This window comes from Scheffersomyces amazonensis (assembly GCF_036850825.1).
Source record: "Scheffersomyces amazonensis strain UFMG-HMD-26.3 chromosome Unknown RJT21scaffold_8, whole genome shotgun sequence".
Classification (NCBI taxonomy): domain Eukaryota; kingdom Fungi; phylum Ascomycota; class Pichiomycetes; order Serinales; family Debaryomycetaceae; genus Scheffersomyces; species Scheffersomyces amazonensis.
In genome coordinates this window covers 736,981-753,318 of record NW_027042748.1, presented here as the reverse complement: position 1 = coordinate 753,318, position 16,338 = coordinate 736,981, and the positions used below count along the sequence as shown (strand labels likewise).

General features: G+C 31.8%; 1 protein-coding gene across 1 annotated transcript; it reads left to right on the top strand. All coding sequences in view use genetic code 12, as the record gives it.

The window, feature by feature from the left end:
• Positions 1–7,094: 7,094 nt before the first annotated feature.
• On the top strand, positions 7,095–12,661 carry RJT21DRAFT_142308 (DEAD/DEAH box helicase; the record flags this gene model as incomplete). The annotated part of the gene is made up of 2 exons (XM_064883420.1): positions 7,095–11,983; positions 12,554–12,661. 2 exons carry the CDS (start codon positions 7,095–7,097, stop codon positions 12,597–12,599), a joined length of 4,935 nt encoding a protein of 1,644 aa, XP_064736162.1. The 3' UTR covers positions 12,600–12,661.
• Between the last annotated feature and the right edge of the window lie 3,677 nt (positions 12,662–16,338).

The window sequence follows — 16,338 nt, the reverse complement described above, 5'->3', positions numbered from 1 at the left end:
TCCACACATCCACACATCCACACATCCACACATCCACACATCCACACATCCACACATCCACACATCCACACATCCACACATCCAACACATCCACACATCCAACATCCACACATCCACACATCCAACATCCACACATCCACACATCCAACATCCAACATCCAACATCCAACATCCACACATCCAACATCCAACATCCAACATCCAACATCCAACATCCAACATCCAACATCCAACAATCCACACTTTCTACCCAATTTCTACCAAAAACCTACTCTTTTCACTTCCATTCAACTTACTCTAAACTACCATTAACTACTTCTTTACACTACTCTTACTACTCTTACTACTCTTACTTCTCTTACTACTCTTACTACTCTTACTTCTCTTACTACTCTTACTACTACTACTCTTACTACTACTACTCTTACTACTCTTACTACTCTTTTCCCATTACTACTCCCACACTTCCCTTCTCCCTTTTCTTTCTTTACTCTTACTACCCTTTTCACTTCTCTTTCTACCCTTTCTTTCTTTACCAACTTCTACTCTTTCTTTTCTACATTAACTACTCTTTTCACTACTACACTACTTTCCACTCTTCCTTTCTACCTTTTCTTTCTTAACATTTACTACTCTTCAACTACCTTTACTACCATACATCTCCTACTTTCTCCCTTTTCACACACACTACCTAACTACTCCCACACTTCCCTTCTACTCCTTCTACCTTCACTTTCATACTTTCTCCTACTTTTACTACTCTTCTCCCTAATACTCTACCTTTTAACTCTTTAACTACTCTTTAACTACACCACCTTTCTTTAACCACTACTACTCCCACACTTCCTTTTCACTACTACTACCACACTACCTTCTCCTTACCTTTTACTTCTTCCTTTACTTCTACTTTTACTTTAACTACTTTTACTCTTTAACTACCCTTTTCTCTAATACATTACCTTTCTTTAACCAATACTACTCCCACACTTCCTTTTACTTCTTCTTTTACTTCTTTCTTTACTTCTACTTCTACTACTTCTACTTCTACATTAACTTTCTCTACTACCACACTCCCTCTTCCTTTCCACTCTACTACTCCTTCTTCTTTCCCTTTACTTACCTCCTCTTACATCCCCTATCACTACCACACTTCCTTTACTCTACATTAACTCTCTTACTTCTACTACTACACTTCATTCTACTACACTTCCTTTTACTTTACCATACACTTACTCATTTACTACTACACCTTTACTAACACACCTTTACTCATCTCTCTTTTTTACATTTCCATTTCTTAACTTCTACTTTTACTTCAACTACTTCTCCTCTCTACCACACTCCCTTCTTAACTTCTTCCTTTACTTCACACTTTTACTTACTTTAACTTTCTCTACTTTACTACTCCCACACCTCCTTCTCTACCATTTACTTCCTCCTTCATTACTACTTCCACTACCCTTTTCATCATTTCCCTTCTACTTACTCTCTTCATCTTTACTTCTTTACTACTACCACACTTCCCCTCTACTCTTTACTTACTACCTTTCTACTACTCTTTTCACTAATCCACTTCCTTCCTACCTTTACTCTTTCACTAATACTCTTAACTACCTTTACTACCTTTCCTCATCTTTACTTTTTACATTTCCCTCCTTAACTTCTACTTTACTTATCACTACTACCAAACTCCCTTCTTAACTTCTACTTTACTTCCTTCTACTTCTTTACCTACTCTTACTATACCATTACTTCTAACCCTCTACTTATCACTTTACTACTACCACACTTCCTTTTAACTTCTTCATTACTTCTTACCTTCTTCCTTACTTCTTACCTTCTTCCTTACTTCTTACCTTCTACTTTACTTCTTACCTTACTTTACTTACTCTACTTTACTTTACTTACTCTACTCTACTTCTTAACCTTTTCTTCTACCATTTCATTCTTTTACTACTTTCTTATCATTACTTAACCCCTTTACTACTACCACACTACCTTCTCTTTACCATTTACTTCTCCCTCTACTTCTTAACTTCTACTCTACTTCTTAACTTCTACTCTACTTCTTAACTTCTACTTTACTTCTTCCTCTACTTCACCCATTTCCTTTCCCTTACTACTACTTTCCTATCTTTACTTTAACTACTTTACTTATCCTACTACTCACCTCTTAACTTCTACCTAACTCTACCCCACCTCCCTTTACTTTTACTTACTTTACTACAATAACCTTTCTTACTTTACTTCTACCACACCACCTTCTTTACCTTTTACTTCTTAACTTCTACTTTCTTTTTTACTACCACACCTCCATTTACTTACTTTACTAACCCTTCCTACTTTACTTCACTAACCTTTCTTACACACTCTACTCCTTCTTCCTCATTTACTTCAACTTACCATTAACACAACTACTCCCACACTTCCTTCTCTTCCTTTCCTTACTTACTTTACTCTTACTCTTTTCCTTACTTTACTTTACTTATCACTACTACCTTACTTCTCCCTTACTTCTTATCATCTTCATTTCTTACCATTCTCTTTTCTATTTCTACATATACTATCACTTATCATTTTCTTCTACCTTCTCTATTCTTTACTCCTTTTACTTTTCTAATAATCCATAACTACAACCTTTCTACTTCTACTTATAACTTAACTTATTTACAAACTACCTTTCTCTTCTTACTTTCTCCTCTTCCAATACTACTCCCACTTTACAATCTTACTATTACTATACCTTAAATCTCTTCTTTCTTACTAATATTATTTTACTACTTACTTCTACTTTAACATTCCTATACAACATTACCTTAAATCAATACTAATACTTCTCTTTCTAATACTACATACTTCCTTTCAAAATTCCCTTTTTTTATTCTTTTCTTCTTTTCCCTTACTTTAACACTCACTATTCTTACTCTTACTACTTCTTAACCACTTAATTCTTTACTTACTTAACTTTAACCACCTTCTCTTCTATACCATTTACATCTCAACTTCTTATCTTATAAACCAACTCTTTTATCACATTTTACTACCACACCACCCTTTCCATCACTCCTTTCTATTCTTTTTAACTGCGTCTCTTCCTTATCTTAACTCTACATCTACTTTAACATACCTTTTACACTTTAACACTTACTTTCTCACTTCTTTTCCTTCCTATTACATCTCTTCTTCCTACTTATCTCACTAAAACTTCAACTATTCATTCTTACTATACTTCACACTAATCTCTATACTTCTGCTTCTAACTTCTAATCTCTAACTATTCTTATTCTTTACTTTAACTTACTAACCTATAACTACTTACAATTTACTATAACCTACTCCTAGCATTACTACTCCCACACAATCCTTCTTTCTTTACTACATATCACTTTCTTTAATTATTCACTTGCGATATCCATTCGATCCCTTGCGATTAACTTCCACTTTTAATACTTAATATTACTCCTTCCACACAATCTATCTTTCATATTACTTTCTCTTACTAATTAATTTGCGATTCCCGTGCGATTCACTTCCACTTCTAAACTCTTTTCTAACAATAACCTAATATAACTACTATAGCCTACTCCCACACAATCCATATTTCATTACTACATATTACTTTAATTATTCACTTGCGATATCCATGCTATTCCTTGCGATACACTTCAACCAATTATACTGCTACTTAAATCAAACTTTACTTTCTTACTTATAATTACATATTTACTATTATTATATTTCTTGTTCTACATATAATCTACTTTACTTGTCATATTCTTTACTATTATTACATTTTTTACTTCATATTATAACACAAAATCAGCCTTGCTTAAATTTTTAAACATGCGCTCCCATTTTCAAACTATACTATATTACAATACTACCATACCTTACACCACTTGAACTGCTTTATACCTTATATTTTTATTATCCACTCGTTAATTCATCTTATAACATAATATTAGCATTATAATTGCATATTCATAATTTTATATACTATATCATCTTTATCATTTTTTTTTTAAATTTATTCTCATGCTAACACTTTTTCGCAATAATCTAACCAAATTCTCAAAAATTAATCACACTTAAAATGATTTTAACTTGCTTATTATTAATATATAATCACCTCCACACTTACATACTTTCAATTATTATCTATTATCACCTTCAACCATTTACACTTCTTACTAAACCAACTTTTTATTTCACATTTTATTCAAATATTTAACTATTTCTACATATTTTCTAACTCTGTAATACTAACTCTAACTTTACTTATTATAATAAAACATCTACCGAATTCCTTTATATTAATAATTTAATACTACTAGCCTCTTTTCCAATCTCATACAATAACTTACAATCACCCTTATTACCTAATAAAATATCTACTATACTTCACATAAATTACTACAAACTTACTCTTACCTCCACATAATCTATCTTTTTATTACCTTCTGCTTTATTCAAATAGCCCTGATACCATTACACTTCAATTTACTTTAATATCACTACGCAATTCCACTTTCACCTCAATTTATAATTTTGCGCTACTACCATATATACTTTCTTAACTGTAGCCTATTTTATTACTGCTTATACTAACATTACTTTAATTAATTCTACTGCTATCTAAATACCGTGCTTATACTTATTTCATACTTGCTATAACATTATCACTAACTTTACCCCATTTTTAGTTTGCTAAGTCTAGTACTAATACTTATAATTTCTACTATATGTAGTAAAACCTACTTCTAACCTACTTCAAGTTCAAATAATAGACCTTATTACTAGTCTTCCAATTAATTCTTGACAACTACATTATATTCTACTATTCTTCAACTTCATATCATTGATGAAATATTATTTTACTTCGACTTGTAAAATAAACGCTACCAACATATATTTTTATTTATCTACATCATATCTCAGTACTACTTATACTAACATGACTTAACTTGTTACTAATTACATCCAAATGCCCTGTATACTTTAAATATATACCTACTTTAACATTACCTTTAACTTTACCACATCTTATACACACCTTATATCTTATACTTTCCATTTCTAATATACTATCTTATCCTAGTCCAAAACACTACTACGTGTCAACTATCGTCATCATTATTACTCATATATATGTAGCATTATCTTAGAGTCTTCTATCACTATAAAATTTCTTGATATCACTTTTAAAATACACGTAAATATACTTATAAAACTTTCACTACCTATACTTAACTTAACTATAATATATCTTATTACCATTTATAAAACCATTATTTGACTTACTTCTAATGATAAATATATTACCAACCTGACCTAAGACACTTTGTTTACACTCTTCAATAACCTTTACTTAAATTGCTTTTATTTATATACAATCTTTAATATCCTTTAACTTTATATAAGTTTAAGAGTTTACTTCTAGACACATTACTCTAACTCAATAAACGCACGGATATACTAATCAACCATTATATCACCCCAAAGCCTCTAGTACACTTAATCTTATAATAATATTACTTACTTCTGTTAACTCTAAATATATTACTGCCAAATCGGCAAATACTTGTAAATTTTTCGATCACAATTTTTGCGCGCTAATTCGACCCTCCCTAATTTTTTGCTTTCTTAAAGTTCGCGCCTACCCAAACCCTCCCTATTTTTTCTCGCTAGCTAAATGCTCCCTAAATTTTTCGACACTCGCTATTTTTTTTACGACATAACTGAGACGCTACAAGCATATTCTACTAAGACTATGCTAGAACCAACTCCACCACTACTAATCCTCAATAACTCATATCCCAACCATAACTAAACACTGCCATTATAAATCAATCTCACTCTTCACTTTTTCAATACACTTACAAAAAATACCCAATGACGCCTGTTTTAAATGTGTTCTTAACTATGTAAAATTTCAATCCAAACACTCTAAATATAGTGCTAATAAGCTCTTCTTTGAACTGTACATGTGTTCTAAACTCAATATACCCTTACCAAAAGATCAGCCTCATACCATTAATAAAAGTGATACTTGTTTTAAATGTGCTCTTAACTATGTTAAATTACCTAAATCCAAACACTCTAAACTTAATGCTAATAAGCTCTTCTTCTAACATTATTTGTATTCTAACGTCAATATAACCTTGCCAAAATATCAGCCTCATACCATTAATAAAAGTGATACTTGACGACTGTTTTAAGCATTCCTTAACTATGAGAACAATACTTTCGCACATACTAGAAAACTTCTAAATACCTGTAACTTCACCCACCTTAATGTGAGTACTACCAAACTGTAGAAATATCTTAACTACATCACCTTATACCATATACTTCATTCTGAGCTCCAAGCAGTTAAGTATAAACTCTATTGCAATCAGCCAGAATATACCTTGTCAATTTCAATCAGTATTTTTTCCCGCCTAGACAAACCCTCCCTAATTTTTCCTCGCCTTCAATTTATTGAGTATTTTCTTTCAACTAGTAAAATCGGACAGTATTTTTTTGCAGCTTTTGCCTTCTCCAGTATTAACTTTTTTCTGTCCAGCCCCCTAATTTTGTCCACCTAGCGAACTACTTGGTTAACTATTTTTGAAAGTAACCATTTGAGCTGTCCTGATCTTACTTCTATTTAATTTACTATTACTACATCAATTTAGAATATTCACAAATACTAATATTTAATTTATAATTATTTAATTTATTATTAAGAGATAACAGTTCGTAAAATAATTCAGATAAGAAAACCTGATCCCTCTATTAATAGTCATAGCGAGTATTATTAATTGTCAATAATATTTTTTGCAATACTTTGATTTAATATATTTTAATAACCGTCTGCACTGTATCATCTAATTAGTAACCTGTTAAGTCTAAATAAATATAATAAGTTAATTTTTATGCACGAACTTAAATCAATGCGTAGTGTGTACCATTTACCTAAATAAGGAAAAAGTTAGAATGAAAATATTTCAAAGCTTTTTCAAAGAAAAATAAAAATTTAACATCAAACCAGATAGATATAACACTAACTAAGATCAGATACGTTTATCATAACCAAAGTTCTTAAACCAACAATGTCTACCACAGATAGTACTGAACGCGATTTTCTTAACCACGGCATTCCATATTATGGAGAAGTCTTCAGCGACGAACACTCTAGCGAAAGTGAAGATGAAGTAGTTGAGTCACTTTATGACCAAGCCACTAATCAAACTCTTGAAACCTTGAACTCTAACGGATACATCTGTACTCCAGGAATTCCTTTTGTCTTTATTCCGAAAGCCAATGAATTCAGAAGTATTCCGAACATGCAGCAGTTCAGAAGACTTATCACTGATATTCCTGGATGGGAGGGTAATGTGGCAGCGAAGTATGAGAGTTTGGAACCCTTCTTTTTAGATGAATCTAAATTGCAGAGAGACATTACTACCAACAGATTGTCTACCAATGTCTCTATTCCGGGTGTCCAACCAATTGACATGTACAATTGTAACTTTTGTGACTCTTCGTTTATTGGGTTAAAGTATTTCAATCGGCATGTCAAGAAATATCATCCTGAAGCCAATCATGAAATGCTAGTCCTGCTGCAGCAGCTGGGTTATCCTGTTAGAATCAGTAGCCGTTTATCATCAATTTTAATTGAAGCAACTACAATTGATATCTATGAGAATTTAACTCAGGAAAATATTTTACTGGACTTGAATAAGGATAAATTCTTATCATTACTTTGTGTTGAAAGGGCAATGAGACTTTACAAGGAAGTTCCAGAAGATGAAGCCGGTAAGAAAAAGCTTACCAGTTTAGTAAGAAGCTTTTTTACAAAGGATCACTTGGACAAGCTTAATGAGTTTCAGAAAAACTTGAATACTACCAAAGTGTTCTTAAAGTCACACTATAGTAGAGGGGCGGTTAATGATTATGTTAAAGCCACTGTGACCTTCCTTCAAGTAAGTTTATTCCATTTAGATATTAAGGTAACTTCGAAAGAGGACTTCGACAAGTTCTGCACTATGTTCTTAAAAGATTATCTTTTAAAAGTTAATGTTGAGAGAACAGTTCTAGACCTTTTTGTTCTTAGTTGTATGCTGCAGAATAATAGTCTTGTCTCGAACTCAGTGAGAAGGACTATGTTCTGCAGCGTATTATTCTTCTCCAAATTAATCATTATACATGAAATTACTAAAGAAGAATTTAAAGCATTCAAACAGGAATTAAAGTCTCCCAACATTGAACATAGTGCAGGTTATTTCAGTCTTAAATGGTTGTTCAATCAACATGATTTAGCTAGTCCTCAGACTCCGATGAATTGTCAACAAGTAGGTTCCAGAACAGATGCTTTTAGAATTAACGGTAAGATTGTCTCATTGCAACTATTGAATGATATGAGAAAAGGTTGCATTACTACAATTAAAGATGAGTTGGTTGATATATTTGGTCCTGATCTCTTCAATGGTGTTAAATATTCAGATATAGTTAAGGAGTATAATAAGAAACTCAGTCTCCGAAAAACATTTAAACGCTATAGCAATTCTGAATTTCAACTATTACTCAAAAAAAATAAAGTCAAAAATGTTCATTCTGCTGTTGCTTTGTTCAAGAGAATACTCAAGATTCAAGAATTACTTTACCTACTTATTATTATTGGGTGCGGAGCACCCTATAGGTCTCCAGAGATTCTCACTATGAGAATCGAGGACCACTCCAACTCACCTAGTAATGTAATTCTTGATGAAGAAAATGTAGTATTCAGAACTACCTACTCCAAAAATTTAGACCGTCACAATACTATAGTTGCTATTACTAAATACTTGAATGTGGAAACCGGACAATATCTCATATTATACTTACATTTGACAAGGCATATATTGTTGGAGCTTAGACTCAAGTTTATTGAGGGTACTAGTTATACAAAAGAACGTACTAATAGACATGTTAATTCAGATATAGACCAAGACTTAGTTCAGGAAATCGAAGAAATAGAGAATGAAGAAGAGGATCTAGATGTAGAAGATCCAATAATCAGGGCCGCTAATAATGTTGAATATATTAAAAGAGAGTATTTTACCAAGTTGTTCATATCACTTAATGGTCGAGCTAAGCCGGACCTTGGATTGAGTGCCATTCGAAACATCACAAAGGCATATGGTGTTGGGTTAAATCAAAGAGAAATGCGTCAAGGGTTACATTCATTGGTTCACTCTTTAGTTGTTGACTTTAATAAAGTTGAACAAATAATCAGTGAAATCAATAGAATGAGCAACCATTCCAATACAACGGCCTTGGTCAATTACGGTTATAATCATGAAAGCAGAAGTAATGTCAGTAACAATTTACTCCAAAGGAAAGTTTGCAATAGATGGTATGAGATGTTGACTAATCATGTAACCCCCGAAGTTAATAGTTCAAACATAATATGGCAAGATGTTAGCATTGCGGATGTAAAAGACGCTTATCTTAAGGTTTTGAATTTTCCAGCTAGAGAAATACAAGTGGTTACTACCTTGGAGGTTCTTAGAAATAACTCTATAGCTATATGTTTAAGAACTTCTGAGGGAAAGACAGCAACATATGGGGTTGCCAGCTATTTGGAAAACTATGTGTTTCCAAGTAGCAAAAGGCAAGTCTCAGTAGTTGTAGTACCCTTTATTTCCTTGAGATTAGATATATTAGAACATCTAAAACGTTACGGAGTTGTACCATTAATTTATGAGGGTACTATTAATTACACCACAGCATATGATATGCTAATAGTACAATTAGAACTATTTAGTAATGAATTGATAGAAACCATTGAAGCTTCCAACCATATGTCAGTACGTCGAATTATATTTGAAGAGGCCCACTTTATGTATCATCAATATAGAGAGAGCAAAAATGAAGAAATTGCTAAATGCAAACGATTTCAAATGCTCTTTGTGTCAGCGACATACCCTAAATCATATGAAAGGGAATTGAACAGTTTGATAAATCCCAAAAGGCTAATTAGATTAGAAAGTCCTTCCATTGTTCGTCCAAATATAATACTTAATAAAACCATTGTCAAAAGAGAAGAAGAAGTTGCTGAAATAATTAAATCAAAAGTATTACAAGTTCCTTTTAGTATTGTTATCTTACCCACTATAAGAAAGGTACAAGAGTATCATAAAGAATTCAAAGAGGCTGGTATTAATTGTGAAATGTTCCATTCCAAGTTAAATTTCGCTGATAAAGAGAGTGTTATAGAAAAGGTATACAATAGTGAATTAAGAGTTGTAATTGCTACTACTGGGTTTACTACCGGATTAGACATAACATCACTTAGATATTTAATTATTGGAGACCAATGCTATGACGCCGAAACTCTCATACAAGCCAGTGGTAGGACTGGTAGAGATGGGCAGGCATCGACAGTTGATTTGATTCTTGTAGCCAATAGAAGTAAAGATGAATTTCAAAAGAAACTCATGTCACCTACATGTTTGTCGGAGGTTCAAAATTGGTCCCAAGAATTGGAAATCAAACTGTGCACAGAACTCAAAGTACTGTTGTGCAGTGTCTGCAGAAGCAATGGTCCAACACAACCGATAGTACCAATTGAAGTAGAAACAGATAGACCAATTGAAGGAGAAACACAAGTTGATAGACCAATGGAAGTAGAAACAGATAGACCAATTGAAGTAGAAACACAAGCTGATAATACAATGGATGAGACAGACACTACTGACTGGTTTGATAATTTGCCTGTCGTCAATCAAGTTCCACCTAGTATGATTAATAGATCACTAAATAAACCAGCTAGCAATAGAATTTTATTTAACATACCTTTAGCTCAATCATCAATAAATGAAGTTGCAGGTAGTCTGTCCAATACAACCAACACATATCAGTCACCTTTGTCAACCTTTGATTCAACAAGACCAATATTGAAAAGAAGAGGAGAAACACAGTCATACCAATCTGCCTCCAAACAACAGCGGATATTAAATAACCAATCAGCAGATGAATCATTATATCTTCAAACAGATGAATCGGTCATTTCAGTACTCCAGAAATATAATGATAATATCTATGTAATGATGGATCCACAACGTTTTAAAAAAGCTAAGTTTGAGGATGAATTAAGAATTGATAATGCCTTAATTTATAATTTCCAACACTACTATTACCGTGGTCTTGGGAATCAGGTGATCTGCTATGGATGTGGACTCAATCACGAAACCCACAATATAGAATGTCCCAACTACAGATTTACTATGGGACTCCTTATTCCATATGTCTTGAGTTCCTCCAAAAAGTTACTTAATTATATTAATCAGGATAATATAGAAAGGGCTATAGAACTAAGAAATATAGTAGTTAATTATGTACATCAGGAGCTGTTTAGAGCCAAAATGAAGAGCTGTGTATTACTAAGATTCAACAAACAGTTGAACTTAACTCATCATAATATCCCTTTTCAAGAATTAAGTCAAGATTTGTATAATCTATTGTATACCCCCAAGCCAAATAATAGGCTTGGGGCTGATACAACTAAAAGGAGAAACTTCCTGACAACACTTAAAGTGATTAATGGTTGGAGGGGAGTAAGTAGTAAGGTAGGATGGCTGATGGACAACAATGTCAAAGAGGAAAAAATGAAACAATTAGAAGATAGATTAAGACAGAAACAAACTAAAGGAGCATGCAAAAGATGCCACTTGATGCATCAAGGTGAATGCATGATGGAACAGTTACTAAGTTTCATTCTTTTGACTGGCTATTACAATATAGACTTGTGTTTTATTACCTTATCTAAGATGTTTAGGAATCAAGAAATAATATGGATACTTCACAGCTACGATGATTTTCTTAAAGTTATATTAAGTGAATATCGAGGGACATATGGGTATATGTACTTCATATATATAATGATCCAACAAGTGAAAGAAGAGGAAACCAGCATAATGCATTACCATTTGGATAAGAAGACTAAAATGGTATTAAAGTAAGTATAAAATTATAGTTATATATGTATGTAAAATTCTTTCTAGTATAAATTTTAACATTACAATATATTTCTAACTAACTTGACTTCACTTCTTCCATTTAGAATCATTACTTTCTCTTAATCATTACTTATACAAGTTAAATATATTTTCTACTATACTCAATAAAAGTTATTGCTAGCTTACTGCTACTTCCAATAGTATATTTTATTACTTTCCCAATTAAAGATTACTATCCATTAGACTCTTGTTCTAATTCATATCACTAATAAACACTACTTTTAGTTAGACTTGTAAAATAAGCGCTACTTACTTCTACATTTTTAACTATATCATATACCACTGATACGTCAGCTAATACTATTGAAGTTATTTCTAATTCCAATTGGGTACCTCCAATATCCTTGAATAACACTTATATTTAAAGTATCATTAAGTTACCTTCAGTATAACCTCTAAAACTATACTTATAATATCTAATAGACATTCTATATTACTCTTTAATTACTTAATTACTATTTCCATATGATGATATTTCTAATTAATTTGTTCTACCTTCCATCCTACAGTTCCTTTACTTTAATTAAAGTCACCTTAAATACAACTATTATGTGACAACAATATCTATATTTATTAAATTCTATTAGCTTTCCGATAGTTAGAACAAGATTACTTATGTTACTACTACATTTAACAACACTCATTAATTACTACTATTTAAACCAATTCTATCTTCAGTGCTAACTTAGCTTGACTTGCTATTGTTAAATTTCTAGTAAATTCTACTACTTAATTCTAAATTGTATTAGTTCTATCTAAATAATTTCAAATTAACATCTAAACTACATTATGTTCCAAACTAACTTCTAAAGCGCATTAAGTTCCAAACTAATGTCTAAATTACATTATGTTCCAAACTAATATCTAAACTACATTATGTTCCAAACTTACTTCTAAAGCGCATTAAGTTCCAAACTAATGTCTAAATTACATTATGTTCCAAACTAATATCTAAACTACATTACGTTCCAATGTTACTACTTTAGCAATTGTACATAGTGCCACTTATCTAACTCTAATTACTATACTTTAAAATATAAATTTAATTTTCTGCTCACTAAAAAATTACAGCTAACAATTTCTACGCACGACCAAAAATTCAAATCTACATTAATCATAAATTTATTACAAACTAGAGAAAAGCATAAAATGTGAACCAAATCATTTATTAAAATAATTATACATATATAACTTATCTAATTACATTCTACATCTTTTGAAATAACTTCCAAAGAAAAAGATGATCTTTCTATATTAAATACAACCCTTAATATACAAAAATACCAAATTTACCAACAATCAACACCAGCAAACTATACCATTAAAACTTAGAGTGCTAAACAAGTGCACCGAGTGACCAAACTCAATAGCTACCTAACCTTACCAAAACCAGCTTAAAAGTCATTGAATTGCCTTGACTGGACAATATTATAGTAATTACTTTAAAACTCTTGATTATTATATTACTGATCCACAAATAGTAATAAATCACCTTAAACAAGTGCACCTAGTGACCAAAAGCAATAGCTACCGAACCTTACCAAAACCAGCTTAAAAGTCATTGAATTGCCTTATCTGGATAATATTATACTAATTACTTTATAACTCTTGACCATTAAACTACTGCTCCACAAATAGTAATAAATCACCTTCTGAAACAAGTGTACCTAGTGACCCAAGTCCATACTAAACGAATCTTATCAAAACCAGCTTAAAAGTCATTGAATTGCAATGGCTGTATAACATTATAGTAATTAATATATTAATCATAATGAGAAATACAATGATGTCTAATTAGTGAATCCGTAACAATTGAAAGTCATACTCAAATGGATCGTGGTGAAACTATAACCAAAATAACATATGTACTTTAAAAACCATTAAAATGTTGCATATCAATAATAGTGTAGTTTACTTATGTTGTTAATAAACATTTACATAGCTCACTTCATAAAAATTTCTGGTCAATCTAAATTATACTAGACTATTTTTTTAGTACGGCATATAAACGACTCAACTTGCACCCTTAACTATGGGAAAATCAAAATGCACCCAAGTTCTGTCCTGCGAGGTGAAAATTGATTTTTTACATAGTAAATCTGCTCTCCTGCACACAGGCTAATATCTATACTAGCTGAAAAATTAAATGATCCCCACTATCTAAATTGGAGACTTCGTTTACACTCTTCAATGACCTATACTTAAATTACTATTAAATCTACACATGCTATACTTTCCTTTTAGATCTATTTAAGTTTAAGCCTTTACTTCTAGAGCCATTACTCTAACTCAATAAATGCACGGATATACTAATCAATCATTATCTCTACCACATAGCTTTTATAGACTTAACTATACCATATTATTACTTACTTCTGCATCTACCTTATTATGGACCTCGAAATATATTAGTGCCAAATAATACTTGTCAATTTTTCGATCACAATTTTTGCGCGCTAATTCGATCTCCCTAATGTTTCGCTTTTGAAGTTGCGCGCCTACCCAAACCATCCTAATCTTTTTCAGGCTAACCCTCGCTATTTTTTGCGCCTAGCCAAATTAAGCTGTGCTCTCACATAATATTTACTATTTACATTTATCTTAAATAAAACTATTATGCGCCAACATTGTCTATAATTATTTGACTCTAGTACCTTTCCAATACTTAGACCAGCTTTACTTATGATACTACTACATATATCAACACTCCTTTATGACTATTTAAACCTGTACTAACTCAACTTCACTTGCTATCACCTTTGTTAAATTTCTAGTAATTCGCCAAACTTATTTCTAAAGTGTCTTAGTTCCATCTAAATTGCATTATGTTCCAATCTAACTTCTAAAGCGCATTTTGTTCCAATACCTTTATTCCCTGAATATACGTTTCTACTTATAATTATATTAATTCCTTACGCAGTTCTACTTATAATTATATTAATTCCTTACGCAGTTCTACTTTTATCTTATTGTCCACTGCTATATTTTCTTACTTATCATCTTACTGTAGCTAACAGATCACTGACATATATTTAAAAATTAAGTATTCTGAACCCTTTTAATATCCCTTCAATTAGTAATTCTACCAATACTTAGCTGATCGCAAACATTTTTTATCTACTATGTATATTTTCCTTTACTTTAACATTTTTTAATTAAAGTATATCTAACTTAATAGATTCACGGATATACTACTTCCAAACGATCATTATATATACCACATAGCTCTTATGTACTTAAATATACCATTTTATTATTTACTTCTGCAACTACCTTCTTAAGTACCTCTAAATATATTACTGCGAAATCGGCAAATAATATTAGACCCTCCCTAATTTTTTGCTTTTTTAAAGTATTGCGCCTACCCATCCCTCCCTATTTTTTCTCGCTAGCTAAATGCTCCCTAAATTTTGCGACACTCGATAAATTTTTTGCGACATACCTAAGACGCTACAAGCATATTATACTAAGACTAAGCTAGCATCAACTCCACCACTACTAATATTCAATTTTTCACATCCCAACCATAACTACAATTACAAATCAATCGCACTCTTCACTTTTTCAATACGCTTACAAAAAATACCCAATGACGCCTGTTTTAAATATGCTCTTAACTATGTAAAATTACAATCCAAACACTCTAAATTTAGTGCTAATAAACTCTTCTTCGTACATTATATGTACTATTACCTCAATATACCCCTACCAAAAGATCACGTTCAAACAATTAATAAAAGTGCCACTTGACGCCTGATTTAAGCAATCCTTAACTATGAGAACATTACTTTCGCACATAGTTAAGATCATCTCTAAAACACCATTAACTTCACCCACCTTAATGCGAGCACTACCAAATTGTACAATTCACTTAAGCATATCATCTTCTACAATATGCTTCATTTTTAGCTCCATCAAATTAAATTTAAAGTCTACTTCAAACAGCCAGAATTTGCCCATTGAGACCTGCACAGATATTCCAAAATCCTGCACATACCGTAAAAATCTTGACTTCAACCTGCTCTAACTAACGCTACAGATCGTTCCAACACTTCTCTATACTAACTAAACCTCCCAGAGCACGTACCAATATACAGTGCCAATTACAGCTCAAAATTGTTAAAATTGAGCATGACGCCTGTTTTATGTCGCCAATTTTATAGGTTCTACGCCTATTTCAAAATGCGTGGCAAAAAAATTTCTATTTGACGCCTACTTTGTGGGCCATATCATAAAGGTGGATTATACTTGAATTGAGAATTATCGCTTTCACACCTACCATGAATGAATGCGA